Here is a 25,499-nt window from a genome sequence, read left to right on the forward strand (position 1 = left end):
CTATTCTCAAAAAAAAAAGTGTTTAAGTCAGTAATGCAGTCAATGGAGAAAGATAGGCAGCTCTGAAGGCCTCAGAAAAGACTGTTTCTAGTATGAGTTTCTCCTAATTAAGACAAAGCAACCATCCTACAGAAAGCAGTCACTGTTGGAAGCTTTCCTCTTAGGAACCAGAATGACTTGCATTCAGGAAGAGGCAGTGTACAGAAACAGCTATTTATTATCTTACTTTGGTAGTATTCATATAAGATGTAGAAAACCTATTTTACAGACTTATTCAGCCCCAAGTGGATAGACTCTATCTTTCTGGGAAACTATCTTCAGATAGGCTAGAAAAATCATGGGGCCATAAGAAAAAAAGGCAAAATAAAGCTGCATGCATGAATGATGGAAATATTCAGAGAAGGTAAAATAGTTGGAACTAAGAAAATTGCTTTATTTTATTAGATTTCATTTGCATTACTCTTGAAATTCCCATGGGAAAACAAACACAAACCAAAACTGCATCCACAGCCCAGAGAGTAGATTCTGTAACATTCTCATTTGTTTTTCTTACATTTCCTTTTCTAGCAATAAATACCACTTAGTGGGTTGTTTGACAAAAGACAGGTTGTTGGGTTTTTTTTCAATTTGTACTTAGTCAACAGTAAATATACACACAAATACGTGTATAAAAATTCCACTGGAGACCAATACACGTAGGAGACATACATTGGGCAAAATAGTGCAGTTCAAATTAAAAATAAGAAAGGGAATTACAATTTCCCCGTAATAGCCATAAGAAGTTATGCAGTTCTGAAAGCACATATGTGAAATAAAGTATTCATGTATTAATTTCCCTTTTATGAAGGCAATTTTGAATGAGAACAGTCTTGGAGAAAAGGTATTTCTTTAAAAACGCATAAGTCGGAAGAGACAATTTAATGTAATCATATGGGCTTTTCAGGAAAGATTCTTTGCATCATATTTGCATCCAAATAAAACCAGACCAGTAACTAAAGCTAGGAATGATGATTACCATAGTTTATCTTCTTTGTGCCAGCAATGAATGAGCACAATAATTTGTTTACAAAATCAGCTGGCGAAATGTTTTGAATGTAAAAGAAAGACCATAAAGTCCTGATGGAGTTGCAGGTATCTTTAATAGGAATGTTTATATTACCACAAGCAATGGTAACAAAAAAGAGAAAAGAAGGCTCAAGAAAATAGTAAAATAGATAACAAATTTCATCTGTGATTGCTTTGTTTGTTCATGTGTATTAGTTATATAAAGTAGCCTTCTGATCAGTATCTAGGCAACACAAAATTGCTCCATTTTAATAGTAAAGTATGAAAGTAAGTAATCATTTTAATAGGCACATACTGCAGAAAAAATAAATGACTGGATCACCCTTCTGTTAAGGGTAGAGAATAGGAAAAATCACATTTTTGAATAAAGGGTAAACAATGATTAGATTTACTAAAAACTTTGAATAAAGTACAAGCATAAGTATGAAAACAACCTTTAATTTTCTCCCCAGTGGTATAATGTGAAGAAACTTTTCTGCACAATCACCCTCACTTTTACTTTTCCTCATTTGTAAGAATAATTTTGTTCCTATCAATGCTTTATTTAGACAGTTCAGAAACAGGTACTTCTGCAGCTATATGAAATTTAATTCTCAGCTTCCTCCCCTTATTTATTGCTTTACAGTTTATTGTCACTATTCTTTATTAGCAGGGTAGAAGGGAGTGGAACAAAAAATGTTCTGTCTACTCATTTCCAGATATGCTTCATTCTGCTGAACAATAATTAAGAGACACATAACATGCAATGAAAGTGCTTTTAGTGTGGTTAATGGTAACTCTTCTTGTGTTAACTTTCAGAAAGCTGAGTTTCCTAATGTTAGGATTATGTTCTTGAATCCATGATAGTAGGGAGAAACATGAACTATGCAGATATAGAAACCAGACCAAAGAACTTAGCCAAAACTGCAGATTGTGAATTCCTTGCTTTCAGATCTGGTTTACAAAGACATAATTATTTCTGCTACTTCATTTGTTGAAAATAACAAATAGAAAATTATCATTTTTATAATACTAATTTGAAATATTCAAAACATGAATGTTGAGCAGTTTCTAACCCTTTTTTTCCTTCCAAAATAGCATCTATTTCATAATCAGAAGAATGTGAGATGAAAACAAGGAAGTCCATGTACTCAGCATTTATATTTCATAAAAAGAGATGAATATGTGCAAACCCAAAAGCAACTCAAGCTTTTCTGAGGATTTAATACATCTTTTAGGACTTTCTCATAATCTTTTGCTGTCTTAAAGAATCTGAAGGCATCATAAAGATTCCAGGAAATAAATACTTTTGGTGTTATAACCAAATTCATTCAGAGCTTTTCAGACTTCTGAGATACATTTGCTATTATGGAGAATCATTTCAGAATATCTGACAATATCACTGGAGTAACCAACCTAAAGCATGGAAATGGTCAATTTATCAGCTATAAAATGCCTTCATATTTTCTTTTGCTACAGGTTGATTATAACTCATGTGTTATACCTATCATCTTCTCTCAACTATTTTGCTAGAATTTGAGCCCTACAACCTCTTAGCTTTGCTTGTTTTGTAGAGCTTCTCAGTTACCTTCAAATGAGGATCATTAGCAGTAGAAATTAGTAAAGACACGGTTTTCAGTACTAATATACTGAGTGCAGGTCAAATACAAGTGTTAGCTGCTCTAACGCAAGCCAGCTAATACCGGGAGAGCTGAACTGATTCCACATTAGTAAGATTCAAATGGGAGATGTTGTTAGCATGTTTCATTTTAAGAAGTGGTAGTACAAATTGACCTGTGAAACACTACAGTTTTGAGAAGCATGTTAACTGCTGTCAAAACCTTGCCTAGCCCTAACAAGACAGAAGCAGTCTTTCCAGCCATCCCTCTCATCTGCAAAGCTTCCTAAGTGGAATCTCTGTAATTTTCATCTTTATCCTAGTTTCTTTCAAGAGTAATAAATGATCACATTGATCTCAGTTCTTTCAACACCAGTTTGCTGGATAGGAAGATGGGTCTCATGTAACACATTTCTGTGGGTGCTTCCCTTGCTTGTCCCTGGTGATGTATATCAGGACGTGCTGAGGACTGTTGTGCCCTTAGAGGTTAGTCCCATTAAACTTACCTTGTCGTGTGAAGAGTGGTTACTTCAGGGGCAGTTCAAAGCAAGAGTGCTATTCAATGTTTTAAGTTACCCTCTAGAAAAGGTGGTGTTTCATTTTTTTGTCTGTCTCCCACCTCTATCTGTAGAAGATTTTTGGATGATTAATCTTCCTCTGACAAAATTTGCCCCTGAGACTAAGATCCTCCTGCTATTCATATCTCTGTCATAGAAGCCAAATTCTTGATAACGTTGTGAATATTTTCTAGCCAATGATTAAGGATTGTGCCACTTTGATTTTGAAAACATGTTGTTTTGAGTACAATAGCAGTGGGCATTGGTGAGAGGAGGTGGAGAGTGTTACCAAAACAAAACAAAACAAAACAAAAAAAAATAAAAAGGTGAAATAACAATTCATTATTGTTAGCCTTTATAATGATTTAGTGCCAGAAAACATATATTGTTAATTAGAAGCACTGAAGAAAGCACCAAAACCCAAAATAAATATACTGGTGAGGAAAATCCCACATTACCTGGAATATTAAATTAAACAAATCTAATCAGCATTTCCTTTTCTAAATTATGAGTGTAATAATTGAAAATCTAATTCTTCCCTGAGGCCCAGAGTAATTCTATTAGGAAACCATTATATACCACTTAAGGAAGTTTGTGTGAAGGCTGTGAAATGATGGCTATTGTAGCACAAACTCAGATCCCAATAGGTAGCTCATGTTAAAATGTCCAAAATTTGCATGTTGGTTCTTTCATCTTCTTTTAAATTATAAGCTTTACCTCACCTGTTACTAGAACTTTAAAAAGGGGAAAAAAGAAGTAACAGCACCAATGAATAATTAGACACAAAGACAAAAGTACTGCCGGATGATAAAAAGTGAACAATGAGTAGGACATCAGGACTATGTGTCTTAGAACAATTGACTTAATGAGTCATTTCCACTATCTAATTTATTTTAATGGTTATATAGTTATTCGTATATTATCTTTTATGATCAGGTATTTGTCATGTATGCTTATGTATAGTATTGAGAATAAGCCTTCTTCAAAAAAATACTTTATTAAATAAGAACTAAAGTTGAATCTTCTAAATCATTAGATTTGAGTCAAGACTGGAACAAAATAGAAATGTATTTCACCTGTTATCATAAAGTTGTTGGACAAAACTGATCGTGACCGTCCAAATTTTTTCAGAGCTTGATCGAAAATGCATAAAATAATGTGTTAAAGCAATGAAGCAACTCTGTGTTTTCATTGATTTGAGCATGAAATACTATTATCTTCAATTTTTATTTGTTCCAAATTGAAGAAATGCCTCAGATTACCAAAAAAAACCATCTAATTTAAGACTCCAACTTATGAAATTCTTCTGCCTAACATCATAGGTACAGATATTTAGCTTGGTGTTTCTCTAGGAGTGCTCTAACATAGAATAGTCAAAGTACACTTTATTTCAGATCTCTGTGTAAAGGATTAGATTATTGAGGCTATGGAAGTGGTAAGAATGCTTTCCTTTTTCTTTCTAAGAAGAGTAATTGTATCATTAGTTCTACTGTGGTGCTAAACTCCTATGAAACACTGATTCAGAATATTTCATGTGTTTGTGCAGCAGAATTGATTTGGATCACTTTATTAGAACTGTGAAGGCTGAGGAACATTACTTAAGTCCATTCATTTCTCACAGGGGATTCACAATGTGCAAAACCAATCTGAGACAATCTATTTTAGTATTTTCTTTGGATTTTGGTATAAAATACTTAGAAAATATAGCTTCATTAAAAGCTTCTTTAAAAAAATAATTTGCATATATTACTTTTTTCCTAACAGCAGAAGCCACCAAAAAGACCCCACCAAAACCAAGCAAATCAAGAATAATTGAATATATTACTAGGAGCTGTAGAAATCTATTTGTATAATTCCTGAGGTACTACCTTATCTTATTCAAGTCTTCTAAAGCTCTGTTTTGAATAGCAGATGGAGGCTGAAGTGCCTGAACACCCTTGTCTTTTCAGAAATTTCATTTTATTCATTTCTGAAGCTGTTTAGACCATCCAGCACACACAACATATATGAGATGGAAGGGGTAGGAGGCACAGTGGCAATGTTGCTCTCATCTGTCATGTCTGACATTGGGATGGTTCCTGAGGACCCTGTAAATCAGCAAAAGAATGAAGCTTAAGATTCAACATAGCCCAGCTAGCCTGCTTGAATCTGCAGGGTGGTAGGTTCTAACTCAGGGTTATAGACAACTAAGAGATCCTTACATGCTAACCAGGCTTGCAGTCAAAAAGACTGAGTGCACCCACATGTCATTCTCCTGAACACTTGACATTTTGGTAAGTTCATTAACGAACTTTTGCAGTCTTTTTTAGAAATGAGCTTTGATTAAAACATGAGAGTTTACAATTTATTCATAATGTTAAGAAGGAATTAAAACTAGAACCAGAAGGTATTTTGTTTTTCTTAAAACTTTTCTTAAAAACTGATTCCAAAGGAAATTTGGTATTACCATATGCCATCATCCTCCAGAAAAAAAAAAAAGTCTATGTAGTCTGCTGTTTTAATATGTCATGTTTTTGTTTAAGTGGGATACTTTGTTTAGATCCACTGACAAGATTCTTGAGCAGGTGTTTGGAAATTTCATTTGAAGGGCACATTTTATTGAGAAAAAAAAAAGCAGAATCAAGATAAATAGTTATGAATCATTTACTCTGGTTGAAAACCATTTGTTCTATGTCTTTCTTTACAGGGTCTGTATAGTATAATTAATAATAGCTCTTAGAAGTTATATAGAGAGTGTTGTAGCATAGAAAGGCTTTAAATAATAGTCTCACCAACTTTATTTTTGTCTCCCAGGAATTTTATTAAAGATTCTGTCAGTGATTAGTCACTGTCAGACTTTGGTACAGTTCATTTCTCCCTTGGTCCCTTTCCTTAGTTTTGTGTCAAGAAGCAGAATATTTTCCAGATTATTAAGGATATTTCAAATTTTAGTCAGATACTATCAAAGAGCAGATTAATTTTCTCAGAAAATCCTGCTGCATGTTTCATGAGCTTTCACACCAGCATGGTACTAAGTTTATGGCTTAGTGACACCATACTTCATATTGGCGTGCACAAGAAATAAATAAAGCAAGGGCATTATCAGCTTTTTCTCAATAAAGTCAGAATGCAATTAGCTTCTCAGAACAACTGTTTGTAAGGTTAAAATAATGCAACTTTCCTACTCATTAACCATTCACTATTAGCTTAAAATATGTACTCATAATCTGATGATTTAAAAATCCACTGTACTCCACATTGAGAAGCTCAGCTCCTATGTGAGTCTAAAGATAGAATTATTTATGGTGTAACATGAATGTTTTTGAATTTTGTTTCTATTAGAATTTTTTTTAATTAAAATCACAGTAGAAGATAGAGAAATTGTGCAAGTGTTGTTTTTCTCTCAGTACCATATGTACTTGTTATCTCTGCTTACGAACAATGCACATTTTGTGTCACCAATGTTCAAAGTATGTTTTTGAAGGCAATGCTTAGAATTGATCCATAACTCATGCCTCCCACATGGGGCACTGATGAGGCCCAGACTTCAAGCCAGCCAAATATTACCAACATAAAATCTCCTTCCTGAAAGAAGAAGGATGAACTTGAATACTTTTTTCATCATGGATCAGATGGTACTGATGCCGTAGTTCCTGATTTTCAGATGCTGCTGAGGGAGTAGAAGCTGGTACTCTAGGCCAGGTACAGCTGCTGTATTCCAGTTTTTTGCTTGTAGGCAAACTCTTCTTCTGTAGGCATAAGAAAGGAAGCAGCAGCTGTCACAAATAGCAGAAGTTTGTGAACGTACACTGAGGTGCTCTGTTTGTGATCACTGTCTATTTAATGTTAAAAGTGTATAACTATTTAACTGTCTTTAAGTGTATATATTTGCTAGTGTTGGAGATGGCAATACAATTCTTCTTTCTTAAAGCCTTAAACTTTTAAGGAAAACAATTTTTAAAAACAATTAACTGTAAAATGAGGAGTTTTTTCATCTCCTCAGCTACATGGTTAGTTCTATTTAACTAAAAGGGGATAACTTTAATTTCAATAAGCTTTTAATTCTGAAGCTTTTATTCAGCCACAGCTCATTTTCAGTTTTATAGTCTAAGCTGTGAAAAGGTTATGAGTTGTTTGCTATTTTAGGGGAATGAAGGATATAGCTGAGAAAAGGAAGCAACACCATCCAGTGAGATAACTCATTATGTCTACTTCTTGCAACCGAGAATGGTGCCTCTGAAGATGAGACAGCTGTCCATAGAACAGAAGACAAATGAGACCACTGCTAATGATCACTTGTTAAGCATCATACTCTTCCATGTGGTCAGTCCTCATAGAAGTCTGCTATTTGAAATAACATTTCCTTTTATAACCAATTCATGATGCTTGACTACCCAGTAACAAGTAGTTTTTACTAGATATTGTGCTCTCTTTCTTGCATTTTCCAACTTTTTTCACCCCACCTGCAGTATTCTGCCCAGTTGTGGGATCCTGAATATAAGAATAATACGGATCTGTCTGAGCACGTCCAGAGGGGGGCCTGGACAATGATCAGAGGTCTGGAGCACCTCACCTATGAAAACAGACTGAGAGACTTAAAGTTGTTCAATGTGGAGAGGAGAAGGCTCTGAGAAGATCTTACAGCAGCCTTTCAGTACCTAAAGGGTCTACAGGAATCCTGGAGAGGAGTTTTTTTACAAAGTCATGTAGTGATAGAGCAAGGGATAATGGCTTAAGACTGAAAGAGGAGAGATTTAGATTAGATATTCGGAAAAAAATTACTCACTGTGAGGGTAATGAGGGGCCGGAACATGTTGCCCAGAGAAGCTGTGGATGGTCCATCCCTGGAAGTGTCCAAGGCCAGGCTGGGTGACGCTTTGAACAACCTGGTCTAGTGGAAAATTCTCCTGCCCTTTGCAGGGAGTTTGCAATAACCTAATGAAGTGTTTAACAATGAGCTCTTTTTTTTCTCTCTTTCACAGTGACTTGTAAGCACTTGGGGTCTGACATCAGTATATTAATGCAGTAATATTGTCAGTTTGGTCACTAGGTGGTTTTCCTAGCAAGAAAAATTACACTAACTCTCCTATAACTCTTTATTCAAAAGATCCCAGTCTCTTGAAGCTGATAATTAATATAAAAATCTCCATGCTGTTTTTACAGCTGGTTTCCATTTATGTCACACAAGTTAAATTTCCTGTCATTTTGGGGGATTTGAATGTCTTTAAAGTATGTAATTTTGGGAGGTCCTATTAGGTTTTATCTATCAGGGATGTACAGCGAAAGATGTTTTCATCATAATGTTGATTACTTAGTTGAAAAAAATTAAAAGTATATTAATTTAGTCTTAGTTTCCTGTAGGTTTCATCTGTATGTTATAATAAAAACTATTTTAGCTTTCATAGATCCACAGTACAATGCTTCTGGATGAAACAGGCACTTCTGAAAAGCAACCATATGCTTTAGAAGTGGAGCTTGTGCCCTAACTGTGGAATAAGGGATCTGCCTGGCATGGAGTTAAATTTCTTTGGAGTCACCCATATGGTGCTGTGGTTTGTTTCTGTAGCTAAAACAGTGTTGATATCAGACCAAGGTTTTGGCCATTTCTGAACTGTGCTTACACCAGTCCAAGACCTTTTATTTTTCCCATTGTACTCCAGAGAAGTAAGTTCAGGGTAGGTGAGTTAGAGAAGGTGAGGAAGGGCCATGACACCCGACTCACATTGACCAAGGAGATATGTCATACTGTATCATCACACTCAGAGAAGTTTACATGAGAGGAAGAAGAGGGGTGGGTTTGGCTTCCAAGTAGGTGTTGTTCAGAGACTGGCAAGGCATTGTTCTGCTTCTGGGAGGTGACAAGTGTTGTCCTTTCTTTTCAGTTGCTTTTTTTCTCTTACTTTCACTTCTTAAACTGTCTTAATCTCAATCTGTGATTTTTCTTGTGTTTATTTTTTTGCATTTACTCCTCTTGGGAGAAGGAGGGTGTAACTCCATTACTGCTTTGTGGGTACTCATTGTTTGTTTTTATTAAATGCCTTTGGCCATCAAGCTCAGTGATTATAAAATATTTTCAAATCATATAGGCTGAGTACATCAGATACACTACTCACCCCTCCATCACATACACAACTACACAACTTCTGGTGTTTTACTTTGTTGTTTTGTTTTTCCTGGTGCTAAGATTCTTAGGGCAATTGATTGATTTTAGATTGGTTTATTTTGGTTTTAATCAGACTGCTTATAAGGTATTCAACAGCAATCTCTTTATTGGACCTGCTGTTTTATTGATTATATTTTGTGAAGTGGCAGGTTTAACTTGAGAATATTCAGATAACTGATAAGTAAGAGGATAATAGATCAGTGAATGTCTTCTGCAATGCTTGTTACTGTCTTCTTTATTTACTATATTTTTTAAAAAACTACATTTGTATCAGTTGACAAGTTTCTTCAGTGACACTCCATACAGAGTAATGTGCTACTCACCATGAATAATGACAACAGAATTGAATAGTGAGAATATCTTAAAACTCTAATATCTGAGATAAAATTCCTTGGCCTAACCTCATTGCACAAGAGAATTTTGCAATGGAAAAGGCAAAATTAGGAGCAGTTAATGTGTCACATACAAATTTCAGTTAGATTGATTAAAATTGTTTCATTGTAGAAATGTCATAATGGTTTAACTGAAGGAAACTTGTTGACCTCCCTAGTCCTATGATAAATTTATGCTAAGAGGCTTTTCACTGTTTAGAAATATGTATAAAAATAGTTTTTAAATCTTGTTAAAAGGTATCCTATTATCATTTCTCATTCTTTTACTGTTGCTTTCTTATACATATATATTATCTAGGACATTTTACAAAGATTTTTATGGTTTTAAGACAAGGTATTCTGAGTTGTAAAGAACATACTCTAGAGGTTTCAGTACTGAAGCAATATATAAACAAATAATATTCCTGCTTCATCATCTCTGACCTATTTTGTGCTGCATGTGGTAATGAGATGTTCCTTCTAAATAAGCAGATTTAAGATTTGTCTTCAGAGTAAAAATAATTTAAAAAATCTATCAAGTAGAATCACAAGAGATTCTGAGTTAGAAAATTGAATTAAAATCATCAATATCCTTTATATTTTAACATTATGTATGAACTCATATGAAAATTGTAAGCTGAGTTGTCTTCACTGCATGTTTCTCTTATTGCAACTTCAGTTAAAATTTAAGTGAATGTTATTTGGAACTGGGTAGGGTAAGTAGCTATAGCATGCAGAAATTTTCAGTGACCACTACTTCAGAATTGCAGGTCATACTACTAAATAAGTTTCTGAATGTTAAAAAATTTACTTTGGCAGTAGCACCTGCAAATCTCAGACCATTTTGCAGAGGGAGGAAAGTGTCGTTGTATTGTTTTCAGGATGAAGAAGTATCTGTGTAACATTACTTCTGCACAGACTAATACACAGCCACTTCACAGTCCTCCCATTTGTCTTAGTCTCTAGGTAGTTGTCTCAGGTGCAGCAGTGATGCTTACTCGGCTTTCTGCAGGCCAGTCATGCTACTGGAAAAATTCAGCAATGCTTTTTTTTTTTTTTTTTTTCTGCTAAACATGTGCCAAGGACACCATCACTCCATCTTGCATCCTACTGTCTTTGCAATAAAGTTTAAATGGTTTGTTAAAGTCTTGCTTGGAGTCAAACAAAAATGAATTATATTGTTATATTGATTTCAAAGAAGACATCATTTGGCCAAGTATTCTATCTCCAAACACTGTTGAGGATGTTTGGGCATGGCTAGGAAAGGGTAAGCATAGGACAAACTGATATAATAATTCCCTCTAATACTCTTCTGCTCTCCAACTATTTATATCTCAGGGTTTTCCTGAACCCACTGTGGTCTGTGCTCTCTATAATCTTCAGTGAATTTCACTTCACGTTTGAACACTTTAACATTTGAGTTCAGCAGATCCACTTTTACAGTGGTAAATGTGATCTGTCCAGACAAAATCTGCTAGAAAATATGAAGATTCTGCTGTATGCATTTGCTCTTTGCTTTGAAAAGGCCCTACTTTGGTATTTCACAAATGTAAACAAAAAAGACATGCTTGTACTCCAAAGCAAGTCACTTGTATCTTATTTATATTATTTATGTCATAGTTCTGATCAGTTGCTGTACAAATCAGTCTTTGTGAGTGGCCTGACAATGCAGATTGCAGCAGGCACTTCAGGTTTGAGCAGCAGTCATGGAGAGGCATAAAGGCAAAAGACGAGAACTCAGAAAGGACAGCACAGGCTGACATGCACTAGCTTGTTGATTTTCTACAGATTTCCTGATTATTAATATCTTGTTGTGATATCTTGGCTATTCAATACATCTTATTAAGTTTGACATTGTTTTTTATATGAGAGCTGTATCTCAGAAATTAAACATTTTGTTTTTAAGAAACCCTGTGAAAGACAGAAGATAAAGCAAAAGTATTTGGTTTACAATGAAAAGTATACCTCATTTCAAGATACACTTTTAAAATTGACTGTAGTGGCTACTAAAATGTACAATAGAGTTAGTTTTAATGTTTCATTATCTATATTTTCCCTCCTTAAATGGAAATAAAAAAGTCAAAGGTAGTTGATTAACTTTTTGTTTTCTGGTTTTATTAATGTGTTAATGATTAATAACCAATGGTGAATGAGGTATACTTCCAGGATCAATATCAGCAATACAAAAGATAAGCTACAATACTAGACATTCAGGGGGAGTGGATGTTCCCTCATTCTCTGTGTGGGATAGATCATTGCTCCAGCATCAGGTGACCTCCTACTACTCCCAACCACCCACTGACCCAACATCCCACAAGACCCCAGTCATGCTAAGACACATATCCTTATGTGACAGCACATGTGAACAGTCCCTGGATGAGTGCAGATGGTCCATGGGAGAGAGCTCTGTCCAGACTAGAGGAAGTTTGCAAAGTTGTGGCCACTTTGTACAATGTCAAATAATGTCCAGCTGGTGCCTTCTTTCCACCTCCCTGTCTCTTCTTTCACAACCTGTCATGATTCTGTTGTCCTCTTTTTCATGACCTTTGCCTCAGAAGATTCTGATTACCTGGTTACAACTCAGTCCGACTGGTGGTCATGTTTCCCTCTGGCACAATAAATTTGGAGCAAATGTCAGCTAAAACAGTTTGGGATATTTCTCTCAACACACATGGGGTGCACTCACATTCCTCTTTTTCAGCTGTTGCTGTCCATAGCATTTTGCAACTTGAGAACTACATGGTCACACTTCCAAATCATTATTTAAGGGAAGACAGATTTGTGATGTCAAGAATTGAATATTATTGGTAATGCCTTTCTGTGTCATTATGTGGAAAAAATCCAAGCAAACCAAAACCCAACAATCAAAAAGGCTCTTTGTTTTTCATATTAAACTATTGCCATTCCTTACTGCACTGCATTAAGGTAGTGAGAACTTCCAGGTTCTACCAAAACCCAAGTCTAGGAATTTTCAGATCACAGAATGCCCTTCGAATCACACCAATTATGAACTGGGAAATAGACTTAACTGCACTTAAAAACATATGTCTAAAAGGCACAGAGTATAAATCCCCTCTTAGAAAAAAGAAAAAAAAAGAAGCTGCATTCCTGTCTGTTGAGTAAGACATGAAAATAATGTTCTGAAGTCTTCACAGTGGTCACAGAAAAAATGCTACAAAACTCTTAATGTTGTGAATTTATGGACAAATAGTTACTATTTGCCTGAATTTCTTCAAGTACTTTTGAAGAAATATTGTGATCTGGTAGTCAGAGCATGAAAAAAAATATATCCTCATCAAGAAAAGACAGGTTTATGAATTCAGTTTGTGTCACGTGGGGCCGACTCTTTGCCATGATGATTAGTTTTTAAATTAAGAAAATTTGTTCTTTCAATTAATGAGAATCAGCAGAGAACTGTGGAAACAAACAAAAATCTTCATTTGTCTAACATCAGATATTCACTGACTATAGTTTTATCCAGTTCACCTTTTAATACATTTGGTAAGAAGTCAGAATTACTACAAAGATTAACTATCTTTAGTTTGATGCTGTTAGAAGAACTATAACATGTTTAGGCTCTGAATATGCTTTAAAGGTAACAACTGTTACTTCCTCCAAGGGAGGTCATAGTTCTGATTGAATAAAGCCTTAATTAAAGAATATTATAGAGTACTGCAGTGAGCTACAGCAGCAAGGTCAGCAGTCCTAAAAAGATAATAAAGGAATGAGAAAAAGAGAAAAACCAAAACTGTTACAAAAAAATTTTATACAATTACAGCTTGACAGTTTGTTTATTTTTTCTTCATTGGTATAGAAGAGGAAAAACATGTTACTCCATTCTAACTACTGTGCTTGCCATTATTAGTGACTGAGAAAACTGGATAAAATGCTATTTAGCAATACAGATATGATTTGTACTACTGCAATTTAAGCAAATATTTTTGAAAAATAGAAGGGCTCATCAGACATTTGCTGTAATTTAATATGTATAAATAATTACTAATTAAATACTAAGAAGATTCTTTTTTTATAGGAGGTAATATGTTTCATTCAGTCATGCCTAACCTCACATGCAGAAACGTATGCCATCATAGTGGAGGCCATATAGCATTCCACATTTAGAGTTTAGTCCTTATGTGATGCTACTTTTAAATCTTAAGGCAGAATTTTGCATGTCACTGTAGAAATTTTACCATAGAAAACATTTTGGTGAAAGTCTGACAGGTGTGAGTGTCCAACACATGTAATTTTTTCTTCTATTCTCTTACCCTTCCTTCTCTTCTTCCTCCACACTGTGAACCCCTTCCACCTTGTGGATTTTTATTCTTCCCATCACCAAAAAACTTACTGCAGCCAATGCAAAGAAATCTGTTCCCCTTTGCCAAAGCAGGTGAAATACATTGAAATGCCTTTTTTTCCCTGGCAACCTATGATTCCCTTCCAGTCTTTCCTGGGAGCATGGAAGTCTTGTTACTGCAGGCTCAGGTGACTCGTGATAAAAGACTCTCATATCAAACTACACCAGACCATAGATCTGAGGCCTGGGTACCCCTTCTAGCAAATTTGTCTGAACAGATAATTGCCTTGGAAAAGCCTGCCAAGTGATGTCCTTGTTTTGTCTTGTTAAGCAGCTGTCAGCAGTGCCTAAATCAGTAATGTCCATCTGAAGACTTGCATATGCTGTAAGGTATTTCTAATCCACTTCTGACTTAACAGTTGTCTAACCGGAAAAGGTCTGTGGGAGTTAAAGGGAGGAGTGTGAGTACATGTTTTAATGTGGTAATTTGGATTTAGCACAAGTCTTAAATGTGAATGATAGAACGAATAACTGAAATGTTTCACTTTAGCTGGTTTCAGAAAACCAAAATTAATCTCAATCCTAATCTTTTGGTCATTTTGTTCTCAGTTGCAAGACAAGCAGCAACCGTGTCATGCTTTGTTTCTAAAATCTGATAACCACAGTACAGGAACAAAACAGCATTGAGCTTTCCCTGTAATCTCCAAGGAGAGAGACAAAACCTGATTTGTTCAGATAAAGTCTCCCTACCAAAGGCTGAATTGATGTGGATTTACCTGCTATCTTCCTAATAAATATCCTCTGTGAAGTTGCAGTGCAATTTTTTTTTCCTTAAGCTTTTTCATGTTCCTGTTACTATTTTCTTCTTCCTCCTTTTTGTTTTTTTTTTCCCCGAGTATGTCTACCCTTATCAGAAGTACAGTAATTTAAAGAGCTATATAGTTCAGGACAATTTTGGTAAGTACTTAAGTTAGTATCTTAGGGAATCTTGTTCTCAGTTGACTACTGGCTATTTCACATCTGTGCACAAAAATTATTTCCTAAGTCTTTTGACCCTACTTACATCCAGTTAAAAATGTTTTAAACATTCTGCCTGTATTGTTGCATTTTATAGAAATATTTCAGAGTGGAAATAGTGATTCTTCATAAATGTGACCTCTGCAGTAGAGGAAAAACAAACTAAAGCTAAACAGCATACAGAACAAGTTTCACTGCCTGTGCAGGAGACATTTAACTAGGACCGTGACCTTTAAAAAAAAAAAAGGAAGAAGAAAAAAAAATGCACAGAAAATGAAAGATGTGTTGTGAATTTGAAGATACCCTGTAGCTAACTCTGTGTCTGGTGAATTAAAATTATGGGGTTTTTGCCTTATAGGTTTTTTAAGTACTGGGGACCAAGCTGCAAAAGGCAATTATGGATTGCTTGACCAAATCCAAGCTTTACGTTGGATTGAAGAAAATATTGGATCTTTCGGAGGAGACCCAAAAAGAGTTACTATTTTTGGATCTGGGGCAGGAGCTTCCTGTGTCAGTCTCCTGACACTCTCCCACTATTCAGAAGGTAATGATCCTATGAGCATAATACCTTTTTCTTTTTTAACATTCTAGTGTAATGAAAATGGCCATATGAGGTAGGTTGAATTAGAATTCCATGAGGTCTGTAATTTTTGTAAAAAACCTACTAGCTAGAATTCTGGATTTGTATTCATCAACATAAGTATGTTCATAATGAAAACTAAATGCTATTACAGCATAAATCTCACGCAACAAATGCCATGGGCAATATGTCTTTTCTAGCTTTATCAACAGATTCCACTGGCTCTTCTGTCAAAGAATTTGCCCTAATTAAAATGGAAAAGAGCAGTGGCCTTTTTGATTTTTTTGCACACTCTTGGCTGCACTTCCAACATATATTTAGAGGCTTTCTTTACTTAATAACATAACTTAAGCTTATTAAAAACTGTATTTAACACCTCATAAACACTGTGTGATCCCACACAGTGTTCTTAAGATTTTGTTAAGTGAGCTGTGGGATTTCTACCCTCAACACCTCACACCACAAAAAAAAAAAAAAAAAGGCCCCAAATGCCAAGAATATACAGAACCACTACTGAACCATAAATATTCCTGGTGATAAGACAAAATCTACAAAGAATTTATAAAAGAAAGCAAATCAAAATATCTAATATAAATTCTTGCCATTTCTATCACATTAAAACAGACAGGAATTTGTGACAGAAAGTTAAAGCCTAGCAAGCAGGGTGACTGGTAACCACACCTTGTTTTGAAATACATAGTACTATGCTTGATAAGTCAGTTTATTGATGCAGATACAAGACTGCAGTGAATAACTATTGAGCAAGCCATGCCAAAATCAAAGCAGATGGAACTATAGTCAAATAATTGAAATTTTCTTGTGTATTCATTAGGTAATCATCTCAAAGGTATCAACAACAAAACCCACATGCTTTTGTAGCTGTTGCTCTCTTAGACATTTTGAGAGCTTAACACTAGAAACCATGTGCAAAAGACACCCAGGCATTTCATTTTAAATATAAAATAGACCATTTTAGTGGTCTTACTAGGAAAATAGATGGGACAGATTCCCCAGTAAGCTCCTGTTAATTTTCCAGTACTCTGACACAAATAAGCTCTTCTGATGAGAGTTTTCATTTCTCTCTTTATTAGTACACATAAACAACCAGAAAGAACTACTGAATCTCATCTTACTTCCAAAAATATTTGAATATATTTCAATTCAACATATAGGCAGTGCTAACACATGCGCACACAAAAGTGAACATATAGGCAGTGCTAACATATACACACAAAATAATAAAACAATTAAGTAGTAAAAATGTTGGAGTAGAAAATTTAAACCTATCAAATTAGTTTTATTAGAGCAAATCTTTTCAAGTTATATGATGCATGGCATCTGTGAAGGAAATGAGAGTGTCTAATTTTCATTTGACCTTTGAACTACTGAAAGGCGCATGTAATTTACATGGCAAAGAGGATATGATTGCTTGTAGCTGCCGTTCCTTAAAAGAAATTTTCACAGGACTACAACTATGGTGAAGCTAGAGGACTTCTATCAAAGATGCAAGAAAACTGCAGTACAAGCATGAGTTTTGGTTTTGTAACAGTAACCTGACACCCTCATGCTTTATGTCCGTGAGCACCAAGAACATGAGAGATTTTAATTAGTAGCCTAATAGAGAGATCATAAAAAGGAATCAGTGAGTAGGATCTATGGAAATTGAATAGAAATTTCAGTGTATGCATCCTTTAGTGATTGTATAATCAAAGCTTTGCTTAATAAGAAATGCTTTTAAGTTATATTTTTTTAAGTATCTAATTGGATTTATATGTGAACAATTTGCACATGCAGGTTTGTTCCAAAAGGCAATCATACAGAGTGGAACAGCTCTGTCCAGCTGGGCAGTGAACTATCAACCTGCCAAGTACACTCGGATATTGGCAGATAAAGTGGGCTGTGACATGCTGGATACCACTGATTTGGTTGAATGTCTCCGGAATAAGAATTACAAAGAACTCATTCAACAGACCATCACTCCAGCCACATACCATATTGCCTTTGGGCCCGTGATAGATGGAGACGTGATTCCAGATGACCCTCAGATTCTAATGGAGCAAGGGGAATTCCTTAACTATGATATAATGCTAGGCGTGAATCAAGGGGAAGGCTTAAAATTTGTGGATGGCATTGTAGACAATGAAGATGGTGTTTCTCCAAATGATTTTGACTTTTCTGTCTCCAATTTTGTGGACAATCTATATGGTTATCCAGAAGGGAAGGATACACTACGAGAGACCATTAAATTTATGTACACCGACTGGGCAGACAAAGAAAACCCTGAAACAAGACGGAAGACCCTGGTTGCTCTTTTTACAGACCACCAGTGGGTTGCTCCAGCTGTTGCTACTGCTGACCTGCATGCCCAGTATGGATCTCCAACGTATTTCTATGCATTTTATCACCATTGCCAAAGTGAAATGAAACCCAGCTGGGCTGATTCAGCTCATGGTGATGAAGTCCCTTATGTGTTTGGAATTCCTATGATTGGTCCCACAGAACTGTTCAACTGCAACTTTTCCAAGAATGATGTCATGCTCAGTGCAGTGGTTATGACGTACTGGACTAACTTTGCCAAAACTGGGTAAGTGTGACCTCCACACTTTCTGTTCCTTTTTGTTGATAGCATACTTCTAAAATAGTCAGTATCCCACTGCAGTGGCCTCAAACTCTGACTTTGCAGTACTCTAATAAAACTGCTTGCATTAGGACAGGCGGTAAATGAGGCTTATTCATATTTAATAGATTTTTAATTAGTGTTTCCTCAAACTATTCTCTTTCAGTAGCTCACTGAGAATAATAATGCACTGTATTTTTTGTTCAAAAAATAGGAAAATTATTAAGACAAAAAGCACATCTCAGAAAAAAGGTGGCTCACTGAGATACTGAAAAATTAGAGGCAACATGCCTGCTACTTGAAGAAGGAATTGTCAGGCAGATAGCACTTATCTGCTACAAAAGAAACGAAGTTCTTGTTTCTCAGTGACCTTCACAGGGATGAGGACTCAGGGAGGAATTAGAACAGAAAGGCAGACACTAGAAACACTAGAAACATTTTTCCCTCTGAGAGCTATAATGGCAATAATAAGTACTTGACTGGGATGAAGCAGAGAGTTTGCTTTGAGAAGGTTAAAAATTTAAATTAATTCTGCTTACAAAACAAAATAAAGACATCAAAGTTTGTTAAAACATCCTTGTAAGCATCAAGGAGAGAACCGTCAAAACAGGTTAATCTGTGAGCACTGTTAATAATTCGATTCTCTTCCTATAGCATTCCTTTAAAGAGTATTGCACTGTTTTACTTGAGCAGCAAGGGCTTTTTTGTTAACCTTGAGTCTTCAGTACTGAATTAAACAAAGATACTTGTGGCACAAAGGGGCTGTAAATCTTTTCACTGAATGTATAATGGTAGGATTGTGCTCTGGAAACTGCAGCTTTACTGCACTGCAGTGAACGATGTGCAGCTATATAAGAAAAACTCTAAGGTGCCTATTGTGAAACACTCAGGGGCTTCAGCAGCCCTTGCAGCCTTTAATGAGTCCAAATGACATTCAAGGGAGAGGGATTTTACAGTCTTAACAAGAACCTCAAGCATGAATTGAGTAAAAACCAATCAAATGCTTTAGGTCAATTTACAAAACAGGAAAAAAAAAGCTTATGTTGCACTGCATGTTAGACAAACAGGTACTTCTGCATGCAGAAATCCATCCCACAGTTCAGCAACAAAAGTGAATGAACTGTGTAATGTTTAGATGTATTTGGCAACAAAAAGTCATCAGTACTGGGATGGGCAAACTTCCTGAAAAAAGGTTCGTTTCTAGGCAGAGAATGCCTTATTCTGTCTGTACCACACATTAAGAAAGATAATAATACCATCAGTTTGTCTTTATTTTTGTAGACGAGGTGCCACATATACATAGAGGACTTCAGATCCTCACAAATATACATCACTGGAATTACTACATAGACCTCTACAGTCTCACTGTTGTTAAAAAAAAAAACTTTCTGACTGTTCCCTGTAGATTAAGAAGTTGTATTTAGGCAGTTTTTGAGGCCAAGGGCAGTTTCTTACAGTCACAGCTGTCACCATTACTCATAATTGCAAGCACTTTCCAGCTGTTGATACTTGAAAGCTAATTTCAGCAAGCTATACCCAGTTCTTTCCTCATGAAGCCATTTTCATACTACATCTAAAGGCCAAGCAGCTTCTTTGGGAGAGCCATTAGTCATTTCTGAAACTTTCTCACTGCAGAAGAGACAGGAATGGAGTATGTATTCTATTACAGTCGTACTCCTTTATAGACAGTCTGAAAGATGTGTCATTAGAAATTACCTCTTGCTGTAAAATTTCACTTTTCACAGGGAAAGGAAAAGAGCAACACAATACATATTACCTTGATGGGTTTTTTTTCTTTCTTTATGTGAACGATTTTTCTGAAGAATACAAGAGAATACTTGGAGGTAAATAATATTTTAAGATTACACTTCAGGTTATTTTAATGGAAAAGAGAAGATCGGAGCACCTCAGGCCTAGAGCAAAAGGGAATCTTTGCGGTAACAGTTCTCTCTACTCACTCACATGAAATCTGGAATCCATGTACACAATCAGGTCCTCCCAACTCTCAAAAAGACTGATACAGTTCAAGACTGTGTTGCTGGGGGCTCTACTTTGATTTTTTTTCCCCCTCTATTTTTAATTGATCATTTCCCATCCTTATTGTGATAGATCTTACCTTTCTTTGTGTTTGTACCCATGGCAACACATATGAAAAATCTGTTAACTGAAAGATTTTATTATTCCACATTTCCCTGTAGGTGAGCCTTGAGCATTAAAACTTCAGATATATTTATTTAATTTTAATGTCTCTGAGACTTTTTCAGTCTTGATGATTCTCCCACAAATGCTGCATCCAGGTACTTACTGTATAATTACAGCTCAGGTGGTTCATCATGCTGATGGACTGTGTTAGGCTTTTAATGACATGCCATCCTTTCCTGAAAAAAGACACATTGTTTAATAGGCCTGCTGCCAAGGCTGGGTTTGAAGGGCAGGTCAATCTTGTAAAATCACTGTGTCAAAGACACAACATAAGGCACAGTGCTTTTATTGTGTTTAACTTTGAAGTCAGTTACTGAAGGTAGTAAATACGAAGTGGGAATGAAACTATTTAATGGCAGATAGTTTGTTCTTGAAATGAATGCCTAGACATTGAATTTTGCTAGTCCTTCATTCTCTACCTTTCTGTGATTCTTTTTTAATTATCATATTCATATTGTTAATCGTCTTTTTTTTTTTGCCTTTTCAAAACTGTGTTTCTAACATGCCTTAGAAATAGGACAACAATTTGTTACAGAGTAGATGTGAGATACTACATTTGGGATACAATTATGACATGAAAATACAGCTTTTAATTTCACTGTGTGCAGAATTATATGTGAGATCTTCATTAAGAGGTGCACTTAAAACTTCAGTCTGCTGCCAGTAGTACTATCCTAATTGAAATGGCAATTTTATTTGCCAAGTGTTCTGTTAGGGCCATGTTACCTTCTTCGCAGATACATCAGCAGGGGGAGAGTGAACAACTTGAGGGGTTGTGTGCCAGTCTTTCACAGATACTCTGCCAGCTACGCTCTTGTGAAGAAGGATTTGAAGTTTCGCAAAGTAGATACAAACCCATGTTCTTATTAGAGGCATCTCTTGGGTTTCTAAAAATTGCCCTCTTTTTGAGGAATTACAGTACTCTATTTTTGCTCCCATTCATCCAGTTCTGCCTGCTCTGGCATTGCGAAAGATAAAGGTCTAAATGATAGATCCCTGTTTTCTTTGTATTTCAGATAAATACTCCAGAGTTATTTTACTACCACTGATTCTGAAGCCCAAACCTGATTATATTTCTGAGTTACTAAGAATGTCTATGTTTTATATTCAGTTTGGTTCTCCAATGGAAGGCATGATTAAACTTTCAATTATTAAAGTATATTTTCAAATCAATTCTTAGTGAACTCTTTTATGAGGCTGTTGCATTTCTTTTTGATGATTTTGTCTGAAGAAATAATTGTCTTCAATGACAAATCTGTATTAGTCAAACAAAACAGTGTGCTTATGGTTTGCTTTCCTTAGTAGTTATAATAGCTGACTGGGAGCATGGCAACAGTGCGTCCTGGTGATAAGTAAGGAAAGGAGGCAAGGGAAAATATGCCTGTGCACCAGTTCTTCAGGAAGAAATGTCTGTATCATTAGTATTGTTACAACATTAATAAAAAATCAGCAGAAGAATAAACAAATGCCAGTGTTTCTCTCTCTTTTTTTTTTTTTTTTACTCCCTCCCTTATGGAGAAAAGAGTACTACTGAAAGAAGATTACTGATCAAGGGGCCTTTCACAGTCTTGGAGACAAACTCAGTATGTAACTGTGAAGACATTTTGCTTTCCAATGAAGTTAGAGAAGGACACAAAAATTAAAACACTAAAGTGTGTTAATGTAACAATTCCATTGTCCTAAGTGGTATTCACTGCTTTTGCAGAAGTAGTTAAAACATAAATGGTATTTCACCATGTTATATGGAATTTTGGATATGAGAAGATTTCTTAATTCATCATTCTTCCCATGGCAATATCACCAGCTATGAAATACCCAGCTCTCTCATTTGCCCTTCAGGCCAGCTGCTAGTCAACCTTGTGAACAGGAGTGTGTATTGCCCTTCAGTCAGCATTCATTGCAGGCAGATTTACTTTTTATTGCCTGAGCAAAAATTGATGCTTTGTTTGTACATCTCTGGACCATGAGGTGTGAATTAAATGACAATATGTAGCTATATTTTAAGCTATGTAAAATCAGTGCAGACTGAAAGTGGGAGTAAAAAAGTAACAGGTGAAATGGGATTATTCTGGACATTAACAAAATTATACCTTAGATAAGACAAGAAAGACCATATGGTCTTCTCTCATATGGAAAATAAAGCTCAGACATTTCATGATTGGGACATTTTTTGATAGAAAAGCTGTTTAAATTGGATTTTTAAAAGTGGTAAAAATAATAATGAGAGAGCAAAATTAATAACAATAATAATCATAAAAACAGCCTCCCTAACAACAGGTAGAATTAGGAAACAAGTTATCTAATCCCTATGAGAGCCATTAGCGGAAGAAGTACAGAACTGAAAATACATTGTTCAGATTATACTGGCATTATGATTGCAGCAGGTTTTTAAGGGGAGATTTCCTAGTAGTCTTTTCTTATGAACTGTACACCTGAGCCTCAAGAACCTAGAAGCATAAAGGAGATGTGAGGGGCTAAAAAAGGGAAAAGGACATTTGAAATTAGTAACAGATAAGAGGGATTTTTTAACAGCTGATTTAATAGGAAAAATGGTGTCTGTGCATATGTTTCTTCATGCCTATCAATAAAAATGGAAAATTGTTCATAAAAGGAGAAGCTGCCCAACTACCCAAGAAAAAATCGTAACAAGTCAAAAGTTGTAACCTGATTTTATGAATTTCTGCACTATACATAGGAGGATAGGTAAGGAAAGTAAAAATTCTCTTGTTTATATCTACTGAATATTTTTGGCAGATTATCATTAGTCTGAAAAACCGAGATCTTTTATGTTGGACTGGACTTAGTTATTCCCTTTTCTTGTAAAAAAAAACCCCAAACATTTAGATACCTGTCCTCCAAATTCAGACCATTTATTCATTTATTCATTTATTCACATGTTGTCAATCGTAGAGCTCTGATACTCACAGCAAAGAAATGACTTGTCTTTAGGGCTGGCTGATTTTTTCCATTCCTTGTTTGAATGAGCTTAATGCCCACTCACAGCCTGTAAACAAATAATGAAATACAAGCCTACCCTCATGTACTCTTATTTTCTCTCTTGTTTTTGGAGGAGGCAGCAGCATAATTGGCTGCTCCTAATAGATATAGTTAAAAATGATGGAGGTGGAGAATGGAAGATGGGGAAGAAGAGGTTGATATTTACTTGTTTTGCAGGATGTTTGAAGGGGAGGAGAACCACAGGATCACAGAATGGGAAAGTTGGAAGAGACTACAGTGAGAGTGCTAATTTAAAAAATGTTTAGTTGCTAAAATAATCATCTGCTGTCATTTTTATAGGACCATTAAAAAAAAGTGCATGTCCAGCTTGGTTGCTTATTGAAATGGGTGCTCAGCTTCTTCATTTCCTGTACTCTGTATCAAATGCAACTCATTTACATGAAATAGCTTAATGAATGGGTTTTCTAGAGGACCCTTCCCAGAGTCTTTTGTGCTGGGAATCAGAATAACAAGGGGGGACAACACAAGATTTTGTGCCATAACTCGTGCATTATTTTAAGTTTCTGACAAGAAAAATACTCTGCATTTTGATAATCTTGTTAAATTTTAGCTTGCTTTAGAATTTATGTTCTGAACTCCAAAGTTCTGTAGATATATTGACTTGGGCCAGTATCTTCTCCTCTGGATTTTCCAAATCTTTTTGTCTGTTCCTTAAGGATGAAAGAAAAAGCTTTATTTCCTTCTTCAATACATGTGAGAGTCCCTCAGAGTAGCAGCATACATCTGTTTCTATACTGCTTGGAAGTGAATATTGCTCCTCTAGTTTGAACTGGGAGGAACAATTACCAAGCTATTTTCATTCTGTTCAGAATTAACACAATTTGGCTCACTGTTACTACATAAAATTAAATAAATAAAAAGATAGATAGATAGATAGATAGATAGATAGATAGATAGATAGATAGATAGATAGACAGACAAAGTGGTAGCAACTTCAGACCCCCTAGTTCATATCTTTTATGTCTTATTGGAATGGAAAAGAGTAGGTACAGTATTTAAAAAAGAAACAAACCAGCAGAACACTAAACCTCCCCAAACACCAAAACCACAAGCATAAGTAAGCCAAAATACCGAAATTATATAGAAAAAGAATTCTTCTTTTTACTCAAAAAAGGTATGATAAATTTTCTTTGTGTACAGCGGAGGAATACTAAAGCAGACTATCAAAAGTTAATGGGCTTTTGAAAATGGAAAAAGAAAAAAAAAACCTCATGCTTTAAAATCTGTAGTGGTGGGGCTTGGTATTCCCATAACATGCATAACTGTATATTGGAAGAAAAGGAAAATATTAGAATCATTTTTGCAGCAAACAAACTAATGCATATGGGAAAGAAAAGGAGAATGGAAAGCTCTCAAAGCAATGCACAGACAATAAATAATGTAATCTCAGTATATTACAAAGTCTCAGAAAATGCTCTTCGCTGCAAAAGAAGATTCAAACTCATGCACAATAGAATATTAAACTCAGTATTAGTAATTTTAAATTTCTGTATTTTTTCATGCCAAGAGGCAGTCCTATTTAACTTAAAGTTTAATAAAATTATAAAGGTACACATATATTGACAATCACAGAATCAGAGAATATGCTGAGTTGGAAGGGACTTGCAAGGGTCATTGAGTCAATCTCCAGACCCTGCACAGAACCATTCCCAAGGGTCACACCTTGTGCCTGAGAGTATCATCCAAATGCTTCTTGAATTCTGTGTGGCTTGGTACTGTAACCACTTCCCTGGGGAGCCTGTTCCAGTGCTCAACCACCCTCTGGATGAAGAACCTTCTTCTAATATCCAACCTAAACCTCCCCTGACACAACTTAAGGACATTCCCTCATATTTTGTCATTGGTCACCACAGAGAAGAGATCAGTGTCTGCACTTCCCCTCATCAGTCCCTGCCCCTCCTCTTCCCCTCATGAGAAAGTTGTAACTGCAATGAGGTCTCTTCTCTCTACACAACATTTGGGAGCACTGACACGTAGGAGCAGTGGTGGGAAGAGAAAAAGTGCCTGCTTCTCCACTTCCCTTCCCAAGGAAGTTG

General features: G+C 35.6%; 1 protein-coding gene across 3 annotated transcripts in view; it reads left to right on the forward strand.

Annotated features, from left to right (window-relative positions):
* The window catches only part of NLGN4X (neuroligin 4 X-linked), a 176,996-nt gene that overhangs the window by 143,876 nt on the left and 7,621 nt on the right, over positions 1-25,499 (forward strand). For all 3 annotated transcript variants that reach the window (XM_071566109.1, XM_071566287.1, XM_071566194.1), the window contains 2 exons: positions 15,405-15,590; positions 17,421-18,210. In XM_071566109.1, the coding sequence (XP_071422210.1) occupies positions 15,405-15,590; positions 17,421-18,210 (976 nt within the window). The remainder of the gene's footprint in view (positions 1-15,404; positions 15,591-17,420; positions 18,211-25,499) is intronic.

Source organism: Pithys albifrons, chromosome 1 (genome assembly GCF_047495875.1).
Source record: "Pithys albifrons albifrons isolate INPA30051 chromosome 1, PitAlb_v1, whole genome shotgun sequence".
Lineage (NCBI taxonomy): Eukaryota > Metazoa > Chordata > Aves > Passeriformes > Thamnophilidae > Pithys > Pithys albifrons.